This window comes from Drosophila mojavensis, unplaced genomic scaffold (genome assembly GCF_018153725.1).
Source record: "Drosophila mojavensis isolate 15081-1352.22 unplaced genomic scaffold, ASM1815372v1 contig_74, whole genome shotgun sequence".
Taxonomy (NCBI): Eukaryota; Metazoa; Arthropoda; class Insecta; order Diptera; family Drosophilidae; genus Drosophila; species Drosophila mojavensis.
Window position 1 is genome coordinate 7,391,955 of NW_025318899.1, and position 22,091 is coordinate 7,414,045.

A 22,091-nucleotide genomic window follows, 5' to 3' on the forward strand; every position below is an offset into this window, starting at 1 on the left:
ATAAAATCAGAGTCAAAATCTTGAGTTTGTTTTTAGCTTATGGTTAAGCAGTTAAAATTCACACGCATGCTTAAAGAGTAGCTTGGAATAGACTTAAGGAACTAGGCGGAATATATTCATACATATATATGTAATTGTTGCAGTATAAAGATATATATATATATATCCATATGTATCTATACATATGCTTGGAATACTATGAGTAAATAGTTGAAAAGAAAGAATGTTTCATCAAACAGATATTCATTCAACGGAAATCATTTGTTCAGTATGTGTATAAAAATAGTTATAAAAATATATAAAATTGGTGGTTATAAGCTTCAAAATATCAGGTTTGTTGGGTGAAACATAAAGTAAAAAGACATTATACCGTTCTAAATTATTCAATGGGAATTTTTCATTTATGGTTAAGTACTTCTATATAGTAAAACACTTTTAGCGAGATCGAAAATAACAAAGCTTAGCCCAAAATATTCGTTTAAACACATCGTGATGGTTTCTGTTGGAAATACGATGACAAAGAATTCTAAATATATATTAGTATAGTTGTTGCCAAATAATAGATAAAAGAAAACATTTGCTAAGTTTACTAAGCTGGCGGCTCCTCGCCATACGTCGGCTTGGCCAGGAATGCTATCGAAAAGTCAACCATGTTGGGATAGACCAAAAACTTATTTACTGCCTCGCACAGCTTGCTCTCAATCACATTCGTTACAATGGACCAATCCACCGACTTATCGCCCACTTGAGGCTTCGTCGATATCCACAGACGTGGCGGCCCGCGAAAGCACATCCAGATGCGATCTGATGGCGGCGGCGGTATATTCAATGTGCCCCTAGCCACCAGTCCTTTCAGATCCACTCGCAGCGTTATGTTCGCACTCATATTCTCCATCGCTCGCTGGACGTAGGGCAGCTCTGAGGCATATTGAAATAGATTCGATGTGGCTATACGGTCCACAATCTTAAAGATGCGACGCGCATTGCCCGGCGAGTTTTGAAAGAACCTGCAAGTATGGAAAGGGAAAACAGTTTCAGATTTTTCCAACATTTATGGCTTTTTAACACCTACTCGGCATTGTTTGCATTCTCAGCCGTTGGACCCGACGCCTGACTCTCCGTTTCCGTTGAGGAGCCGCCCGTGCTCTCGGCATCGCTGTCGAAAATCGACTGACTGCCATCGGCTTGAATATCGTCGGCTCCACCGCGAAAGTCCGCTGATGAATCCTGTGACGCGACGTCCGGATTGACCGGCGACGCTTTGGGTTTGCTGCGCACGCGCAACAAATTCAACTTGGTAGTCACTGTAATGTTGGCGAAGCCCTCGTAGGTCATATCGGCATCCAGCCAGACACCGCGCTCATCCAGCATTGGCTGCGATATGCGATGGAACAGCATGGGCGACTCGCCCAAATATATATTGGTTATAATCACCTCTTCCATAAAACTGGGCAGCTGAAAAACGCAGTAGAGATGAGCAAGTCTGGGAAATCGGAGCTGTCGCAACTCACCTTTATGGAATTTAGTTTCTTTTGCATAAAGTCCTGAATCTTTAAACGCAACTCATTATTGTTCAGGCAGCTAAAAAGGCAGCGACCCATCAGCACATTTGCCCACACCACGCTGCCAGAGGGGCCCAGGAATAGAGACTGGTCTATGCCCTTCCACAACTCGTTCTCCTGCCGCCTAGATCTTCGGCTCTGCAAAGATAGCAAGAAGTTAGGAATCGACAAATAATTATGGTTATGGATACCAATAATCGATTTAAAATTATATTGGAAATGAATCAAATAAAAATCGAGACCTACTCTTTTACGGTGATCTCCGTGCCTGTGATGGTGCGGACGTATAACAGGAATTGTGCTCTGACTGCAAGCATTCTAAGATAAAAATAATAAAAAAGAAACTCATATGGAAATCAAAATCGAAATCAAACCGAAAAGTAAATTAAATAACAAACAAAAGGTCGGCTAGCCTTGGTCAATATGACTCTCTACCTGGTAGGTCGCCATGAATTTAATATAATCCGCCGGATTTCTGGCTGCATCGGCGCTCATGATGAGGCCCTCATAGCCGTCGTTTCCGCGGTCGGGCGTGGCATCCACGTCCAATGTCTCTTCCACGGCATCGGGCGTATTGGTGCCCGTCTCATCGGACATTATTGAAACATCGTCGCTCTAAAAAAAGATTTAATTAGATTAGGAATTTGGGAGCCTTTGGAATCAACGCAAGCGCTCACCTTTGGTGCTCTAGTCAGATTGATGGCCTGTTGGGCGGCGACTGCCTGCAGATCGCTGTCCTCCACAAACTGTGCCATGGGCACCTGTAGATCCGATTCATGTACACGGCCAGAACTAGCAGCCCGGAAGCGACGGTACCAGTCCTCCTTTTCTCGATCGCAGCGCGCAAAAATAAGCAGACGAACCTCATCCCCACAAGGCATCGTTATGTCCTTCAAATCGTTATCGGGCGTTCGTGCACTATGCAGCTGACGAAGCTGTAAAATAAACAGATTCAGTTGAGCAACATCGGCAGAGCTACAGACTTCAGACTCACATCAGCCATCATAACTGTATTGGCAAACTCGAGAGGTTTGATCGTTTCATTGGGTGTCGTGGCCATTGTGCTGGGCCAGGTATCCGACGTGTCGTCGTCCGTTCTGGGCGATTGCATCCCACTGCAGCCACTCTTCACAATCAGTTGTATGGGATACTTTCGATTGAAGAAGCTGCAAAGGCAAGGCATTTGGATGAGTAAGTGGAAAGGTCTTCCTTAAGGTGAGCACTTACCGCTTTCTGGCCAGGCCCACGGGCAACAGCTCGATGCGTGCATCACGCATGTCGTAAGAACGATGATCGACAAACACAATCTTGTTGCGATCAATGGGCTTCTCGTTCCACATGCGGCGCTTGGGTATGCGAGCATTGGTGCCGGAGAGCTTTAGGATAGTGCCATCCAAACGAACGTAGACTGATCTTGTCATGGAGAAGGAGAACGTATTGGGATCGTAGCTATCGCACTCATTCAGCCAGCCCGAATACGTCTTGACGGTCTTGTGCTCCTCGGCGGCGGGTATCTCACAGATGGGCATGCCCTCGTAGTTGGGTATCTGGAATGGACGACGCTCCGGATGTACGCCGAGCACCAGAGTGTCAAACAGATAGGATACATAGCTGCTCAAATAGTTGATCGTCACAATGAACAACATTGTGACTAGGACGCCACGCCAAAAGTCCTGCATTGGCAAAAGCATCACCGCGATACCGCTGGCCCCCAACAGCAGCAGGGGCCGAGCTGTAGCAGCGCCACTCCAGTTGTCAGCGGTAAAGTTCCTCACTTTGTTCCATAGCGATTGCTCTGTGCCGTCGCCTGGGGCTTGGCTACGCGAGGAAGCACCACTGAACTGGGGTCTGTTGTCGATATCCAGGGGCAGTTGTAGTGCACTTCGACGCACTATGACGGGGTCCTCGTTGAAATGGACAGTTCCAGTTCCAGCCGGGGTCGCCATGTTGGATTCAGCGCTCGTTGTGGGCGCCATGTCCTCCAGCATCTCCACACCCGACTCAATTTCCGCATCCTTGCTGGCGAGCAATATGCCACGCTTCACCTTCCCACTGGTCACAGGTATTTCGGATGCACTGCTAGCATCCTGGTTCGATCTGCCTGGCTCCGTCTGATCTTCAGGTGGATTGCGACGTCGCAAAAAGCTGCTACGCACAGATTCGGAGCTGGTGGTCGCGCTCTTCTCCTGCTCCTTCTTACTCATAGCGGCTTGTTGCTTGGCCTTCACTCGCGACTTGATGTGTGCAATGCCACGACGCAGACGCGATCGTTCCGTGGAAATGGCCACAGGCGCGGGTCCGACGTCTGTGCTGCCCAGGGAACTACTGTCCACTAGCTCGATCTCCGCGTCCGAGTCGGAGTTGTGCTGCTTCTCTGAGAGGTGGAGAGCGAGCGGCTCCTCCGCAACGTTTGTCGTATTGATCGTCACGCACTCCGTATCCGAGTCGGGGTCGTTGGTCCAACCGACTGTGGTCGCTGGCTCCGCTACAATAACTGGAATGACGGAATGCTGCTGTTGCGGCTGCTGATGCTGATGATGCTTGGACGATTTAATCTCTTCGATGGTTTGCGAGACCTTGCCCTTGATCAGCTTCCAGGTGCCAACTGGAGCGGCACCGCTGTCAATGGCACCGCCGCTGCCACCAGCAGCGGCTGTCACGCTGCTAGACAGCGACGATATCTGATTGGGACCAGTGGAGGTTGGCGAAACCCCTTCAATGCTGCCCGATCTGTAAGTGTATAAATGGAAAAATTTCGATAAAAACATGTCAGATATCTAAAAAAAATCATTTGCTTGCTAAGGTATTCCATGAGTGAATTACAATAAATAATACGCATAGAGCAGAAGCAATTGATCAGCTGAGGCTCTTAGTCTTCAAATTATGTATCAGCTATAACAAAAATAAGTATTTCTAACTATAAGATTTAGCTTTAGGCAAATTTTCGAATTTAAATTTCATTCAATTAGGCTGCTTTCATTTTGTTTAGAAATCTGATCAGGTCAGTATATACTTATATACTTATGGCATATAATAATATGTACCAAATTAAAAAAAAGGTTTTAGAGCAGATATATCCCAGTTTAGCATACCGCTATCCCCTTTATCTAAAAATAATTGTTGAATACGCTTTGTTAATTATTCCAGAAAAGTTATTTTTATTTATTTGAATGAAGATATATGTTTTGTTTTCCATTTGTTCTATATAACCTGTCTGACTTTTTTTACTTTTTGTTTTTATATGTATATATATATATTTTTGTATTATTTTTATTATTTCTTTTTTTTTTTTTTTTTTTGACGCCCGTTTCTTTTTGGGATTGCCTTAGAAAAGTTATTGGAATATATTTTTGTGTATATAATCGTATTTCGTTACGGTTTTACATATTTCCATTAATTATTTATTTGGGTTTTCTGTTTTTATTTTATTTTATTTTCTATTTTTATTTTTTTTTTCTGTTCATTTCTTTTTGGTTTTCATAATATTGCATTGTATTACTGCTGATATATTTTGTAGTTTCGATTTCGATTTCGATTTGGTTTTGGTTTTCTTTTAATTGGAGCTATGTATGTATATATATATGTATGTATATATTAATGGATTCTCTAGTTATATAACCTATTTGAAGATTACTTTCTTTTTTTGTTTTGTGTTTTGTTTCATTGTAACATTTTAACTGTTGTAGCTGTTTTTCAATATCGATCGAAGAACGTTGTTTGGAGGCAAAATATGATTGGAAATCGAGAGATTCAGTATTTAGAAAACTACAAATGTTGCTTTTTTTGTGTGTACTTTTTATTTCTTTTCTTTTTTGTCAACTTGAATTTTGTAAAAATTAAAAAATTTTACGTTTATTGAAAATGACTATAAAATATGGAATATTTTGCTAAATTTTCATATATATACATATAGATATATATATATATATATATATATATATATTATTGTATATATATTTCTTTTTTTGTTTACTATATAGTTTTCTATTTTTTATTTATACTTTTGGTTTGTATAATGCTAAAAAATTATATGCTCTTGCTTGTATTTTTTTTATTTTTATTTTTTTTTTTTCTCTCTTTTGAATATTTAGCTAAAAGGAATTCATTAGTAAGGGCGCTCAATTTTTAGTTAGATCGAAGGACTAAATCTTACAAAAATTAAAAAATGGAAGAGCGGACGCTTAACAAATCGCTTTACAGGCTACGTTTTTCACATCAATCAATTAATCAATCAATCATCAATTGTTATAAAATTTTTGTAATAAGTTTTAAAAAGGTACCAAATTGTTTATAACCTTGTTTTCGATCGAAGCGCATTCCAATTAGTATCCAATTAGACCGTTAATTGGGCCTTCTTTAAAAAATTTTCTATTTAAAAGTTTTGCATTCGATTTTGTTTTTCTTTTTTTTTTTTTAACTAGCTACCAAACGAAATTCTGTACATACAAATTGTGCTATGAAAAAATACTAAAAAAATACTAAAAATTTGATTTACAAACAAAATTATAGGAGCTAAAGGTATCTTTGCTAATTTCAATTGATTTTTTCTGTTGCCTTTTTTTTCAACTTTTAATGCCAATTTTGTTTATATTTATTTTTTTTTTTTTTTGTAAACAAAGCAATTTTTTGTAATTATTATTTATATATTTATAATCTTATTATGTTTGTTTTAGCAATTTCTTGAAGCTTATTCCCAAGTTGTCTTTTCTTCAAAAATACAATAGATATTACGTTTTATAAATTTCATCAATTGTACTACGTGTAAATTTCATATATATATTTTTTTGTTTTTTTGTTTTATATATTTTGTTATTTTTAAAGATTTTTGTTTTGCTTTTAAATATTTTATAATAAGTTCGAGTTCCAATACTTGTGTTTGTAGAGTCTTTTTTTTTTTTTGGTTTTTGTATATCGTAAAAGTATTTTTTTATTTTTTTTATTTATGTATTTACAATACTTTATAGTTAATAGTTAATATATAAATATAAAAACAATATTAATATTAATAATAGAAATAAAAACACAATATAATTGGATGTTCGTTTATTTTTTAGAATAGCAAAAAGTTCTTTGTATAAATTGCATATATCAAATATTTTCATATATAAACATACCTCAGACACATATATATGTAAAATATAAAAACAAGTTAAAAAAGTGTAACGGTGTGTGTATGTCTGTGTGTGTTTAAGAACGCAATTGTTTAAAGCTACTAAGCGACTACAAACTACAAAACATATAAAAATATATATATATATTATCAGATATTTTAGAGCTAGGCATACAAAATATAACAAAAAATAATGTATATATGTATATAAAAGAGAACACTGACATCCGTATATATACGTACACCTCGAACAGAACTTGTAAATCAAGTAAAATAGAAATAGAAACAGAAACGAACGATGCTCTAAACGCAAATGTCTTTGACTCTTCTTCCAATTGCTCTTCCTCTTCCTCATTCCTATACTTCTTTATCTTCATCTGTTTTGTTTTGTCCTCGTGGAATAAGTAAATAACTAAGAAAATGTTGCTTAAATCAATTGATAGCACGCTAAAAACATTCCAGTTAAACATTGAGCGTTTTTTTTTTACAAATTTCTATTTAAAGACTTTCAAATTTGTTTATAATTTTATGTTTTTTTTTTTTTTCTTCTTTTCAGATTTATTTCCATTTTTCAGTAGGTATATATGTAAAATATTTTTGTCATAGCATATTTATGTAGATTTTTGTAACAGTTAAAGTATAAAGTATATATATACACATATATATTTATATATATATATATACATATAAGTTTATATAAAAGTATAAAAATCTATAAAATATTGAATTTTACTACATTTAAAAAAACATTCCACTCGGCCTTACCAGCACTGTTTTTTTTTTTTGTTTTGTTTTTTTTTTTTTTTTTTTACTTCTTTGTCTTTATCTTCTTCTACATCTTCAATTTTACAGACTAGCATTTCTTGACTCAGTTTTTTTCCATTAATAATATTAAAACATTTTACACTACAAAAAACAGGCTGAAAATTGTTTTGGGATTAGATTCATTGTTTTATAAATACAATTAATTTTAATTTGCTAACAATTTATTTACTTTTTTTTGTTATTTTTTAAACAAACAAACGCTTCAAGTTCGCTAATTATTCAGTTTCAAAAATATATATAGATATAGTATATAGAGTTATATATATTTATATACCATGTCATTTCTTTTGTTTTTATTTTTTAAATATAAAAATTCTAGAAAATTGCTATTAATTTCCATTACTGTTGCTGTCTCATCTTGTTGAAAGTATTTTATTATTTAGATTTCGTTTAGTTTTTATTTTCATTCTTGATGTAAACAAAGCGCGAGCAAAAATTTGCTAATAGATTTGACTATCGTTTAATAATATACATAACCATTTAAAAGTCCACAAAGCTTGTTCAATAATTTTTAGTACTTTTTTTTTTTTTTTTTTTTGTAGTATAGAAAAAATATCGTATTTCGTTTCGTTTTCGCTCTTTAAACATGCATCAAAAACTTGTTCATATATAAATTGGAAACTAATTTAGTTTTCACTAAAACTTTTTTTTTTTTTTTTTTTTTTTGTATTTTTCTACATATTTAAAATTTTCTGTTTAGCTGTTTTCAATTTGAGAATCGAGTTTATATATATAGGTTGGTGTATATATAATTATTATACAACTGTTTTTTTTTTTTTTTTTTAACAGAAACATTGCTTTGATATTTCGCAAATATTAGTATTATTTCTGTGTACTCTCCTTTCTCTTTTTTGGTATTAATTTGGTATTTTGTAAAAGCTATATTTTGGTTATGCGTCTTGCAAATTTGTTTAATATATATGTATATATAACGCAATTAACATAAATATTTATCATTTATATATATAGATATTCCATAATATATATTAGTATTGCACAAAAGATTATTCCGATTTCAGTTTTAAATATATATATATGTATACATATTGTTTATGTGGTTGGACTAAAAAACAGTTTATACAAAAGTTGCTATATAAAAAGTTGTTATAATATATTAGATTAAGTTTTAAATATTTATAGATTTTTAATGCAATTTACTTTTTCGTATAAAAACTGTTTGAAGATATTATTTCTTTGTGGTATTTTTCAGTTTTTCTTTTTTTTTTGCAACACGCCCAGCAAAAGCGAACTTAAAAAACAAATAACTAAGGCAAACAATGTGACATAAAAACAAGTATTAAATAATTTAATAAACAAAAAATAGTGAAAAAACATAATACTGAACACATTATATATATGACTTGATTTTCATTTTAGCGTAAATTAACAATCAATTGTGTGACTTTTATTTTCCAGTTAGTTCGTTACATTCATTGGGAACAAAAATCTTTTGGTATTTTTAGCAGCATTTATAAGTGTGTGTCGATCTGATCAATGTGTAATGAGTGTATATGCAGGAAAGTGTGCGTGTATATAAGATAGCTTCAATAATCGATAGGGAAATTTTGGATGTCGTCGGGTTTATATAGGGTTGTAATTATCTATCTGTGTGCCCGCTGACTAGGCTTCAACTAGAAATCGGCAACATTGCGGTTGTTGCCAAATGTTACTAAAAGAAGAAGTGTTTGAAAAATTTCTGAATTGAAATTACGAAGCAAGGAAAAATCGTAGTGTGTGGAAGAAGTGTTTTAAATCCGAGAATTATATCGGAATTTTCAAAAATTTGTATCAAATGTTTCCAGCTGATTTGTTTATTCTATGTTGGGATCAATTTTGATAAAAGTAAGCGTATCCATAATTATATGATTTTTTATAACAAAGAATATATATATTGATATATATTCAAATTTGTTTTTTTTTTTGTGGCCCTTTGGCCTGTTTACTCGTACGATTTTCACATGCAACGTAATTTGCCTAGTTGCGAGAGCATAATCAACATAGCGTAAATAAATCTCGAACCTCAAATTTTTTTTAAGGAAACATTTATGATTCTCGTGAGCTTAAGCCGCGAAAATTACTTAATCACCAAGTAATATTATTTATATACATACTTCTGTATATAAATATACATATCATATATATGTATATATATATATTTAGAGTGTGTGTGTGAAAGAGCAAATGTGTTAAAAATCTGCCACGATTTTGTTAAACGTACACTGAGCGGGCGATCCCAGTTATACGTCAACAAATATTAAACGAAATGGGAAGGCAATTATCTATTTCATTTGTGTGTGGGGTTTAGCAACAATTTTTTTAAACGAATTAATAAAAAAACAGTTTAAAGCATCTATATAAATCTTGCCATTCGGCAGTTAAACACGCATGTTTTAGCCACATATACTTGGGTAAAACATTGAAATTTGGTTTTGTCTCACTTATCGAAAATCAAAATATTTCTATACATAATAACTAGGAACTTGGGGGTATTTTCTCTCCTTCGTTAGTGACACACCTCCGTTTCGAAAAAAAGAAAGAATCAGGACAATTATTTGCAAGCCCATTTACAGTGTGATTATTCTCTCGTTTGATTATTTGTTTGCTTGTTTTTTTATTTTTGTAGGTATGCGATGGCTGTTTTGGTAAATGGGCCTACTCGTAATACCACATCTAACTTTCTCTCTTTTCGGCAGTGGTCTTGGCAATTCATTATGTTTCACCTAATCAAATTCTTACTAAGTATTCCATATATATATGCATATAGAAATACTCTAAATATATATATATGAAATACAAATTATTAAAATAAACATTAAAAAAAAATAAACAAATACTGTGCTTGCGTTTCGCTTCCTATGCGTGAGAGAAAAACTACTCAAAGATTCCGAGAAGAAAGAGGGGCGTTTCTGCTCCTTCTTCTTCAACTTAAACTATGCTGTTAGACGAGCGTAGACTCTTTCTTGTCAGCTATTGCGCTGGGCACAAATACCCTTACTGGGTGAGTTGCTGCGCTATTGCACCTGGTTTTACATTAGCCTCGCCTGCGTGTGCTCGATTCCCTCCGTGTGTGAGTGTAAGTGTGTGTGTCTTCATTTGTATATAGTGTCTCGCGCGTCAGTGTGTGTGTGTGTGTGTGTGTGTGTGTGGATGTGAGCGTGCTGGTTTGTTAGCTTGCCTTATATACTAATTACAACTTTCTCCTGCGCTGCGGACGCACTCGTTCGCGTCCCTCGCACTCAGAATCCTGGGCTCGATGGATCAGCCGATGCTGACGATCCAGTCGATTCTCTCGCTCCTGTCGCGCCTGTGTATTGTTGATAATATCTCTGGGCATTGCCAGCGCTGCGTCCAACAACCGATGTCGTTGCTCTCTCTGTTGGCGTCTCTCATCGTGCAGCGCGGCCTACCAGCGCCGCCGTTAACACCAGCGAAAGGGCACCGCACGCGGCCGATCGGCGCCCTCCTTGACCAGCGGCTTGTGGTACTCGCGCCCGGGCCGCGAGTGGATGACGGCCCAGCAGTGCTCGCAGTAGTACTGCAAGCAGGTGACATTCGCGCAGAAGAACGGCGCAAACTTGCCGCCGCAGCGCTGCCCCTCGCACTCGTCGCACATCTGATCGTCCAGCACGTAGGGCTTGACCTCCACTCTCTTGTCGATGTCGCCGTGCTGCAGCTGCACGAAGCGCGCCGAGATGGCTGCGATGTAGCTCTGCTGATTGGAGAAGGCCACGCGGCCAGCGCCCTTCGGGTACTTCAGCTCGGGATCTGTGTCGATTCCCGCATAGCATACGCCGCCATACAGACGATCCATGATCATGGCCAGCTCGAAGGCCTTCAGCGGGCGCGGCACGCCCCCAACGAAGACCGTCTTGCGCGGATCCAGCGACATGGTGGCATCGAGCACGTAGTCGGCGTCGGCCAAGCGCCAGGGCCGGATCTGCACCGCCTTGTCCTTGATGGTGGGCGAGGAGACGCACAAGTAGAGCTTGTCCTCGTCCGTGATGCACGAGTCGATCAGCTGCTGCACGCTGCTCTCGTCCTGGAACAGCAGAAACGCATAGCCCTTGGGCGGAAAATACGACTTGGACTCGGCCTTGTGCGGCCAATCCACGACCAGCGGCCCAAACCGACGAAACGATGTGGTGATCTCGTCCTCATCAATGTCCGGCGGCAGTCCGCCTACAAACACCTTGCGCGAGAAGCGCGCCGTGCACTCCCCGGCGTTGCCTCCGTTGCCGCCCTGGATGGGCGAGTGCGGCGAGTGGGGCGACAGGCGCGACGGCGAGCTCATCTTCAGCGCATTCAAGTACACCGTCGGATCGTTGCCGGCGGCTATGGCCATGGCATCGGCCTCGCTCAGATGCTTCGAGACACCGCCGCCGCCAGTCAGGCTGCGCATGCGATCCGTCATCAGGCCCATGTTCTCGCCGCCAGGGCCGCCCAGCGACATGCCGCGCATGTAGTCGCTGAGGCTGTTCTCCATGCCGCCGCCATGATGGAGCTGCCCGTTGGCGTTCATCATGTTGCCATAGCTGTTGCCCAGGTAAGGCGCATCGCCGCCGCCTGTGGCACCTGCCGTGCCCATGCCACCGCCGCCGCCGCCGCCACCAGCACCGCCATTGCCAATGGACAGCGTGGGTATGTTCATGTGGCCGGGACCGGGACCTGGTCCAGCGCCGCCCATGCCATCCATGCCGCCGCCACCTCCGCCGCCGCAGCCATAGAGCGCCGTCGGTGAGTTGCCCTTGATGGGAAACGATATGCTGCGTCTGTATTTGGGCGAAACGCCCTGCATGTTCATTTGCGGTATGGGCGAGATGCCGCCGCTGCTGCAGCCCGCCTGAGAGCCGTTATACGGTGAGCCGCCACCACCACCACCACCACCTCCGCCGCCACCACCTGGCGAGGAGGGACTGTGCGCGCCGCCGCCATCGCGCTGTTGCTGCTGTTGATGATGATGGTGCAGTGCACTCAGATTGGGCGACAACTGTTGCTGCTGCTGCTGCTGCTGCTGGAGCTGGGGCGGCGGCTTGCTGAGATTCAGATTGGGCGGCAGACCGCTGCAGCTGCGTAAGGGAGGTAACAAGAGAGATGAAGAAGAGGCTTTTTACAATTTTGTATATTATTATATATGGATTTATAAAAAGGAGCAATTTGTTCAAAGATTTGCTTCAAATTATAGAGTTGTTCGGATAGGTATTTTAGATATTTATATAGAGATAGGAGTTTATAATGAAATGAAATTAGTTTGTGTATAAAATAACTTCTCTTGGTATATAAATATATATATATATATTCTTTTTATTCTATTTAAACATTGCCGCCCAGCGTTGGAAATTATAATTGAAGTAAAAACTGAAATCTGCATAGGATTAATTAGATTTATAATATTTGTTACACTGGGCGTGGCTTTATCTTTGGCTAATCCTAAATCAAATCTTGAAATTGCTCCTTTCTCTGTTTTCAGTTTTATAAAGCGTTGATTTAAATTAAAGTTGTTGTTGTTGCTGCTTTAACGATGTTTTGTTGTTGTTGTTGTTGTTGGTAATGTTGTTGTTGGTGGTGGATTTGGTGGTAGGTTGTTTTGGTGGTGGTGGTGGTGGTGTGAGTGGTGCGTGGTGGTGATTCGTATCTCAATCCAATCAGACAGATTTCATATTTGATTTTATCATATCTTTTTTTTTTTTTTTTTGGTATTTTTGTCGACAGTTTTGGCAGCACTGGTTGCACTGTGCACACGCTTAATTGTTAACTGAATTCCAAGCACTTTGACACTGCACGATAACGATAAACGATTAACGATAACATACGCACACACATACAGTTATGTACAAAGTTTCTTAAGATAGCAACGGCCCAGCATAACAAAAAGTGTTGGAAATTAAATAAAGAGAGACAGAAAGAGAGAGGGAGAGAGGCATATCGTGTATATATCGGAGAGAGTAGTTAGAGTGGGCGGCAATAGAAGTAGATATATATCTATATATATATATATGTAGAGCTAGTGGTTAAGGCTAAGGCCAATTAGAGATTAAAGATTTGAAACCAGTTCAAATTCTTCGTTTGTTGTTGTTGCTGCTACTCTCGCATCTGCTCGCTAATTGATTTGTAGAAGAGAAGAAGAAGAAGCACAGTGCATGTAAAACTGTATATGGAAAAGTTTTTAGTTTAAAAAAATTTAAAGAGCAGAGTCTCCCGTATAGATTGCCAAGGGCGCGAGAGAGAGAGAGAGAGAGAGAGAGCGTGCGTTGGAGTTGGAGGCTGGGCTGTTAATGAGAATGAAGTTACGGATGCTGCCGCTGCTGCTGTTGATGATGAAGATAATGATAATGATGATATGTATAGCATGCTGAAACGTGTACAAGTGTAAATAGATAAAAAACGAAGGGTAGGTAGCTGCTAGCTGCTGCTGCTGCTGCTGCCTGTCTGCCTATCTGCCTGCCTGCTGTATGCTTGATAAGCAAATCGCTACGCAGGTGTCGCTGTGCCTAACGTCATTTGCCAGTGTTGCAAAATGCAATTATGGAATGCAATTAGCTTTGCAGTGGAGCGAGAGAGGAAATTGAAAAAGGCAGCTATATGCTCAAAAAAATTGTTATTAAAGATTCAAATCGGATACACTGCCTGATTGGCAGGCAAATCGAAAAGCTGACAGCAAAAACGACTTGCTAAAAATCAATAAAACAAGTAAGAAGCGTGGTCTTTCATGGGGTGTACGCGACTAAGAGATACGATTAAAAACAGTAGGCAAGTACTTTTCTTATGCTTCTTATAATCGATATATGTTATCGATTAAATCCCAATTAAAGTTGATAGGCGGTACTGTAGGAGACCTATTTAATCAATCTGAATTCTTTAACTCTTACAGGATTGGATATATCAAGGCTTGGGACAGACAGGCCTAACTGAGTTCGGTTGTTGAACCAGATCCATAGTTTGCCCCGCCCTCCCCGTTGCCCATTACGTACACGTCATTAAAAGGCATATAGCCGGTGCTCGCATTTTTAATGTATTCAGTGTATTGAATGAAAGAGGCATTCAAGTTGGCAGCACACAACTTAAAGCGCAGACATTTTCAATATTTTAAATGTAAAATGTAAATGGCAAAAACCAGACGTGCGTCTGCCCGCACACACCCACACTCGCACACACACACACACGCACCTACACCCATTGAAAATGGCAAACAGACGACCAAGACCCAGACGACTGACGACCCGCCACTTAAAACCAGGCAAAGTTCTAGACGTACTCTCGCAACTGTACACAAACGTGTGCATGAACCACATGCGACATAAACAAAAGCCCAGTTGCCGCCTGAGTGTAGTGCACTTAAAAGAAAAACAAAACAAGAAAAAACAAAAATAATAAAAAGTCGAGCTGCTGGTGGCTCTGAGCGCTTTTAAAGCCGTTAGGCCTTGAATGCATTAAAAATGCATAAGTGCAGCAAACTCTTTACACTAACTTTCGGTCAACGAACTTGTGCCGTGCCAAACTTCTGCAGCAGCAACAGGCTGTTCTTCGTTTTCTAACACTGGTAAACAAACCAAAAAAAAGAAGTTTTGCTGTGCGTGCCTATTTAAAAATGCATTGAATTCCCACTGGACACGCACAAGTGCAACGTAGGCAGATAGCGAATGCAAATACGTGTAAGCCTAGGCCAGTTTTAGGCAGTTATTTTAATGCATATAGAATGCAGTTGCTGATTGCAGCCAACTTAATAGGGCCGCAGCGCAGCCAACTTAACGCTACGTGCTGCCAGATCGTATTGAATGGCGTTCGGTAATGAAATTTTATGAGCTATCAAAGAGCAGCTGCTGTAAGCGAGAAAATTATATGTATGCCCTGTTGTCTGTATGTGTGTGTGTGTGTGTGTGTGTAGGTGTGTCTCTGTGTTTGTATTTAATTTGGCAAGTATATGCAAATTGTAGCAACAACAACAAACAACAAAGAGTTGAGTAGAGCGTGTACGAGAGAGGGGCATTTCTTTGATCAAACTGCGAATTCAGCACGTCAGAGCTTTGTGTGTTACAAGATTTCAGATGTTTCACTCACCTTTTGCGATTGAAGAAGCCTCCGCCTGCTCCGCCGTTGTTGCCTTGTCCTTGGCCTCCTCCTCCGCCGCCGCCGCCACCGCCTTGCAGATAACTGTTGCGCAGATTCACCTCCTCGTTCTGGTTGGCATGCATAGAGAAAAAGAGCGGTTCAAGAGGGAACAACATTTTGCAACAATGAGTCAATGGTGCCAAATGATTTTGCAATCAAATATCAGCGCTAGAGCTAAGGCAACATCTGTCGACAGTTTTTTCTATTTTTTTTTGGCAGTCTTGGCACATTTATAAATAGCTGCTCAAGTTATTTCAAACAATATTTGTATGACACGAAAATAAAGCACAGCTGATTATTCGTGCGCTGCGAAATTCTTGCTCAAAAAGTGAAAACTACGAGACACTAATTAAGCAGGCAACGAAATGCTAATTGAACGTCGTCTCCGCGCCACGGCAAACTGGATCTCTAATTCCATTCTTAAATGCGATTAACGCCAGCCGCCAGCCGCCAGCCGTGACAAATGAAAGTGAATCACAGAGCGAAGCCGGCGCCGACGCCAGCTGCCGCTGCTGCAGCTACTGATAAAGCGACACAGAAATGTAAACAGTCGGCAAAACAATAGAACACTAAATGCATTAAGTAAATTAAACAAAGTGTTGACGTACTAAATACTACGACTCTGCAGAATATAATGTAATATATTGAAGAGCTTTAGAATATTATTCTTTATATTAATGTAAGATATACCAGAAAATTTATTGGAATAGTAGTAGTAGTAGCTAAGCAGCTGCTGCGGAACATATCTATATATTATAGACATATATATATAGATCATCTTATCATTGGTATATCTATTTTAAATGGCAGTGAAACATCGAAGGGCAAAGAGATTATATACGACAAAGTCGGGAAAATACTATGACACATCGCATATACTTATTGTATACCCCATTTAATGGAACAATGGATATACCGAATATCTTATGCCAATTATTAATTAGGTATAATTATTACACATTTCGGTAGCTTTTTCTATGGAAATTTATTTAGAATATATCTAACTAAAATTTAAGGCAAAAAAATTGCCAAACAATTCGGCAATTTTTTAAAGAATATTTTTTCAATATAACTAATTGCAGCAGCAATATATAAATGTATATATTTGAAAATGCTATAATAAATAAACTTATCCATTTAAGCGCAAAACTAATATGCCCTAACACACACATTGTACCCTCTCTTCAAAGCTTATTAAGAGCGGTGCCAGTTGTCGATAAAATAAACATAAAAAAACGATCGACAAACATTTGCACATAATTATAATATCGCATACTTACGCCAAAGAGTTGCTGCTGTTGCTGATGTAGATGTTGCTGCTGGTGTTGTTGCTGCTGCTGCTGCTGTTGCTGTTGTGAGGGACTGCTGGAGAGCGAATGCGAGTCACAGGGATTCACCAACATGCCAAGGGCAGCGCCCACGCTGCCGTTATTCTTCAGGCCCAGCAGAGTGGGCGAGGCATCGCCGCCGCCGCTGATGCCGCCGCTGGGGCTGTGGCTGCTGTGCTGATGCGCCGCTGCGTTGTGATGGAACGACTGGAGTATGTCATCGAGCGACTCCTGATTGGCATTGAAGCGCACTGCGATGGGTGTGCTGCTGCTCAGGCCGGGTGGCGTCTTAATTGTGGTCGCAGCTGTGGGCGGCACGGCCGATGTGGGTGTGGTGGCCAGGCTGCCAACAACGGATGTCGATGCCGAGCCGGAAAGGTTGCTATTACTGCCGCTGGCGCTGCTATTGGAGCTGTTAGCTGTGGGAGTCAAATGAACTCTAGTTAGAAAAAAATATTCCCCCTTCCACGCACAATCATCAACAGGGTATATACGTACTTTTGGGTAACTTAAGCGAGTCCATGCTGCTGCTGTTGTCTTTATATGGCTGCACCTGAAGGCTGCGTTTGCCTTAGCCTACATCCAAAGTGGGCCAACGACGAATCGTGTCCAAAACATCAATCAGCAATAGAGAGCGAGAGAGAGAGAAAGACAAGAGAGACGCAGAGAGCAAAGACGGCACATGAAAGTAAATTGGAAAAGGATAGACATACAATTAGAGCGAGCCAGTTGGGAACACGTCACACGAATTAGTTTATCATATTTCTCCTCGCAAATGTCAAACGTTGACAGAAAGCCCAGCGCGTAATTGCGTTTAAAAATAACAGAAATAACAAAGAACTGAAACTATTTGACATTACATTTCAGCTGAATTTATTTTCGTTTGGCTCTATTTATAAAAGCTTTAAATATTATCTATTTGGCTGCCGTTTGATGTTGGCAACAAAACTTTAATGGATTATAATACATCATAATTGGCACACAAACTAAAGGGGGAAGCACTATATAGATAAAGATGGAGGAACAAGAGAGAGAGAGAGAGGCAGGGGCAGTACAGCGTGTGGATTTTTTTATTATCTCTCAAAATGATATTTTAATTAATGTTAAGCATTTGAGTATACGATAAAGCCCAGCGGTTCGAGTACTATTTTAATGTTTAGTATATTATAGATTATCTCTCAATTAAATACTCTCGATTTGTGTTGATTTTAGGTTGCTATCCCTCTTGTTTTTTCGAATTCTAGAATAGTCTACGCCTAGATTAGCTTAACACGATATTGTTCAAAGCTAACTTTGCATGATTTCAGCACATTCGAAAATATTCTTGGAAAGGGAAATTGTAATTATTGACATCTTAATACAATAAAGCATTTCCCTCTCTCAGTCTCTAATTTAAATTCATTTAATAGCTTCTGTATCTCTCTAACATTAATAGTTTCTATATAAAAGCCTCTGTTTCACAATTACAAAATGTAATACCCAATTAGTTTCAGACATGGCTTTGTCCATCTGATGGGCTCGCTAATTGCATTTGCTTTGTGACGAACGTGTTGCCAACGAAATTTGGTATCAGTGCACGTTTTATCGGCGAACACAGCGAAATGGTTTGATAAAAGTGCCCATTAAATGAGCCTTTGGTTGTTCAATTCTTGCTGCCAGCCATCATCAATAACAATATTGATATTAACAATAGCAACAATCTATTGATAAAAACCAAAGCGAAAACAGAGTGGCGCGTCGAGCGAATGAGTAATACGAGATAAAAGAAAAAGCAAAGACAACAAAATTTGTGTTTGAGATTATGTTTAAAGCTGGTTTCTCTGAGAGGCGAGCAAATAGAGTCGTATTACCCATTTACCACACGGTGTCCAATCTCTTGCAAGCTCTGTGCACGCACTTCACTCTGAAATTGGAACTTGTCACCGGAAAGCGCCTATTGTTGTAAAACAAGGCAACCGCGCGAGAATGAGAGAGAGAGAGATGGCGAGGCCGAGGGTGAAAGGGAGGGAGTAGTAGGCAGAGGCACGTTTAATTAGTTAAATGCAGAGAAAGAGACAACGGGGCAACGAAATAGTTACGCCAATGAATATGTTCGCTCAGCCATATAGAGTCGTCTCGCGGTGTCCCCTCCTACGCCCCACAGAGCCCCTCCCCCTCTATCAACAATGCAGCGCGCCAACAGAAATCTGTAGAGGGCGTACTCATACATTTAAGTGAATCGTTCGATAGATGTTCATGGTTCATAGATGTTCATATTGCTTTGTAGCTTTCAGTGCTCTTCGAGCTGAACCAAGCAAACTATATAAACAGAATGAAATATTTCATCATGAAAGGAGGTAAACGTTATTTATGAAAAATCATAGAAAGGCAATTGTTCAGTAAAATTGGCAGCAGTTCCCGCTGGAATTTGCCACTTCTCCTTTCCATGATAAGAAATGCTTATGGAGAATCTTTCCTAGTTTTGTACTACTTCCAAATGGTGAGCTCTACTTGCTCACATATTGCCTGTCTGTTTAGCTTTAATATAACCCCCTTTTAAACTATATTTAACGAAAGGGTACAAAGAGCATAATCAATACAGAAAATTGTCCTACAAACGAAAAGCGACCCCCCAAAATAAAAAAAAGACGGCAAACAAGTAACTTGAATTACAGCATAACGCAAGAGGCAAAAGCAGAGGCCGAAGTAGCAATAACAATGACAGTAACGCCCCCCCATCCTGACAAACACACACACACACATGCTCAGAGTCTCGAGTGTAATATGCCGCCAAAAGCAAAAGCATAGACAGCTTGGCTCACAATCCAAAAGAGAGAGCGCAAATGTCTGGGAGAGCGACTGCTGCAGCTATGTGTATGTGTGTGTGTGTGTGTGTGGGAGTGTGCGTGTGTGTTTGGGCAAACATTTATCTGCATTTAAGGTGCTTTATGAACAAATACAATTTTTTGTTTTGTTTTTAGCTATATGAGAGGAATTTAGTATTATCACACGTCGTCTGCATTTAGATTCTGTAACTGGGCCAAATTCTCGCGAACTGTTTTTCGTTCACTCTCTTTATACCCAGTGTTTGGGGTTCTGGCCTGAGATTTAGGGGTTATTATGGTCTTTGCTTTGCTCAACTGATTCGTTGCTGCTGGTTCTGTCACTACTGCGACTGCTGCTCAGTCGCTCGGTTACAAACGTTCGTGCCCCAATTTCAATTGGTTACGCACAACAGAGAAAAAGGCAACCCTGCTCTACGGGGTTGCTTCGTCAACCGCACGAAATTAGGCCAAATGCTGCGCACAGATATATAGTTAAGCATAGGCATATATATAAATGAATATATTTTTCTGTAGTGACATTTTGACAGGTGCAAACAAGGCGAGCATTAAATTTAAAATTCTATTTTTTTTTTGTTTTATGTATTTCCTTCCACTAACCTTTTGTACTTAAGAGAATTTCGGTTTGGCCTCGTTCGGCAGTTGGTGCAACGACGCACGAGTGAACACGAAGGCGCACCACGAAGTCACGAACAAACTTTCAGGTGCAAGTTTTTCTTATGCCTTCGTGCCTGTGTGTGCGAGCGAGTGTGTGTGCGTATGCGTTACATTTCCGGGGGTGCAGGCAGGCAGCAGTCCGTCTCACTCACACTCTCGCACAATTCTGTGACGTAGATCGCACTATGTATTTTGTCGTTTTCGTTTTTCGTTTTTTTTTCTGCAATAGCAAAAATTCCTTTGCTGCAGCACAGAATTTTTTTCTCCCTTTATGTAAACGATGCGAGTGCTTGAAGCTGCATTTGCGTTATTCCGCTTTTGGTTTAATAATTTATTTTGATTTCAAAAACACAACGCGTTTATTTCTTCACTTAATGCACAATTATTATTTTTTTTTTTGACAACAAATTATTCACACACACGAATACTACACACGAAGCCGCGCACACGATTTTTATAGCGTAGAACAAAAAAATTTAAATTGCACTAGAAATTTTGAAAAACACTCATAATGTTTACACTAGAATTTTATGCTTAAATTGCCAATAGATGTAATACTTATTTAATATATATATTTTTTTTTTTACTTTTTAATTTTGGAGAAAAAATAACTCCCATCCGCTCGCTAGCGCGACGATTGTGAGACTGAATTCTAAAAATTCTCGCTGCTACTGCCTAGCTTTTCACAAGCTTGTTTTGTCGTTGCTGTTGTCGCCTACTTTTCCCCAACGCACGACGAAAAATCAATCATTCTTCCTTGTTTTGCTTTCGTACGGTGTTTCGTGCTTTTCTGACAGCCCACCAGTAACAACAACAACATTAACAGCAGCAGTAGCAGCTGCTCGGTTTGCAGCGTTGCCGTTGTGCATCTATACCGATATATGTATATTTATGTATATTTATCGATAGTTTGAACAATTGCAATTCAAACAAGGAAATGCAAAATGAAAAAATAAATATGCCCAATCTTTGATGCATTACATAAATATTTATGACACATTTATATATTTTATGCGAATTACTACAACAGCCATCTGGCAGCACTACGAGCAGAGTATGCAATGGCAACGGCAGAATAAAAGGAATACAAGCGAATTACATAAATGAGCTCTACTTACAATAACAACGCCAACAATGTTCCTGCTGCTGTCCCACAATTGTCTTAGGTATACAACAAAAAAACTGCACAAACATCAGTTGCGGGCTTACGGGCTTGTCTTCTGGTGTGCACACGCGCGCGCGATATTAACTTTAGATGTTGTTTTTTGTTTTTATATAGGTATTTGACTTGTGTGTATAGTAATGTGTTTACAAAATATATGTATATCCACCCTTCTGGTTTTTGTTACCCTAGTAGAAAAGCTGTGTCAGGGTTAATTTTTTTCTCACTTATTTATGTGCATTGCTTTTTATTATTATATATATATATTTTTTTTTGGTTTTTTTTGGTGTAAATTTTTATACAAGTTTCCCTAGACAACTACGATGGCTGCTCAGACAAGCAGTCGACCTGCAACTAAACAATCTATGACAAGCTTTTCACAGCTGTTTCGTCGCCTACTTCGATCATTTTAAATCGATGGGGCCACACTGGTATCGTACCAGACTATCGAGTCAGAGAGTGAGCCATAAAGGTCGCGCGCACTTGACCAATTCAAATTTTTGATAGCTACTCAATTAA

General features: G+C 39.4%; 1 protein-coding gene across 4 annotated transcripts; it reads right to left on the reverse strand.

The window, feature by feature from the left end:
• Window positions 1–226: 226 nt before the first annotated feature.
• On the reverse strand, window positions 227–21,931 carry LOC6581698 (translational regulator orb2). Of its 4 annotated transcripts, none has more exons than XM_015161995.3 (12): window positions 21,529–21,931; window positions 17,430–17,507; window positions 16,884–17,350; window positions 15,553–15,671; window positions 2,790–4,292; window positions 2,557–2,728; window positions 2,240–2,497; window positions 1,998–2,177; window positions 1,809–1,880; window positions 1,512–1,700; window positions 1,073–1,455; window positions 227–1,007 (listed from the first exon to the last, which is right to left on the reverse strand). In XM_015161995.3, the coding sequence occupies exons 2-12, from the start codon at window positions 17,452–17,454 to the stop codon at window positions 590–592; spliced, it is 3,786 nt and encodes a 1,261-aa protein (XP_015017481.1). In that variant the 5' UTR covers window positions 17,455–17,507; window positions 21,529–21,931; the 3' UTR covers window positions 227–589. The 4 variants fall into 4 exon arrangements, with proteins under 4 accessions (XP_015017481.1, XP_015017479.1, XP_032587169.1 ...); XM_015161993.3 differs by lacking the exon at window positions 21,529–21,931 and adding an exon at window positions 20,354–21,191; XM_032731278.2 differs by lacking the exons at window positions 1,809–1,880; window positions 21,529–21,931 and adding an exon at window positions 20,354–21,192.
• Between the last annotated feature and the right edge of the window lie 160 nt (window positions 21,932–22,091).

Bases quoted from the DNA above. Each gene is read 5' to 3' on its own strand.
- LOC6581698 (XM_015161995.3), bottom strand. From the start codon at position 17,454: ATGGACTCGCTTAAGTTACCCAAAA. The intron at 2,729-2,789 runs GTAAGTGCTCAC...TTGCCTTTGCAG, and splicing joins GTGGGCCTGGCCAGAAAGCG to CTTCTTCAATCGAAAGTATC. The intron at 2,178-2,239 runs GTGAGCGCTTGC...ATCTTTTTTTAG, and splicing joins ATCTGACTAGAGCACCAAAG to AGCGACGATGTTTCAATAAT.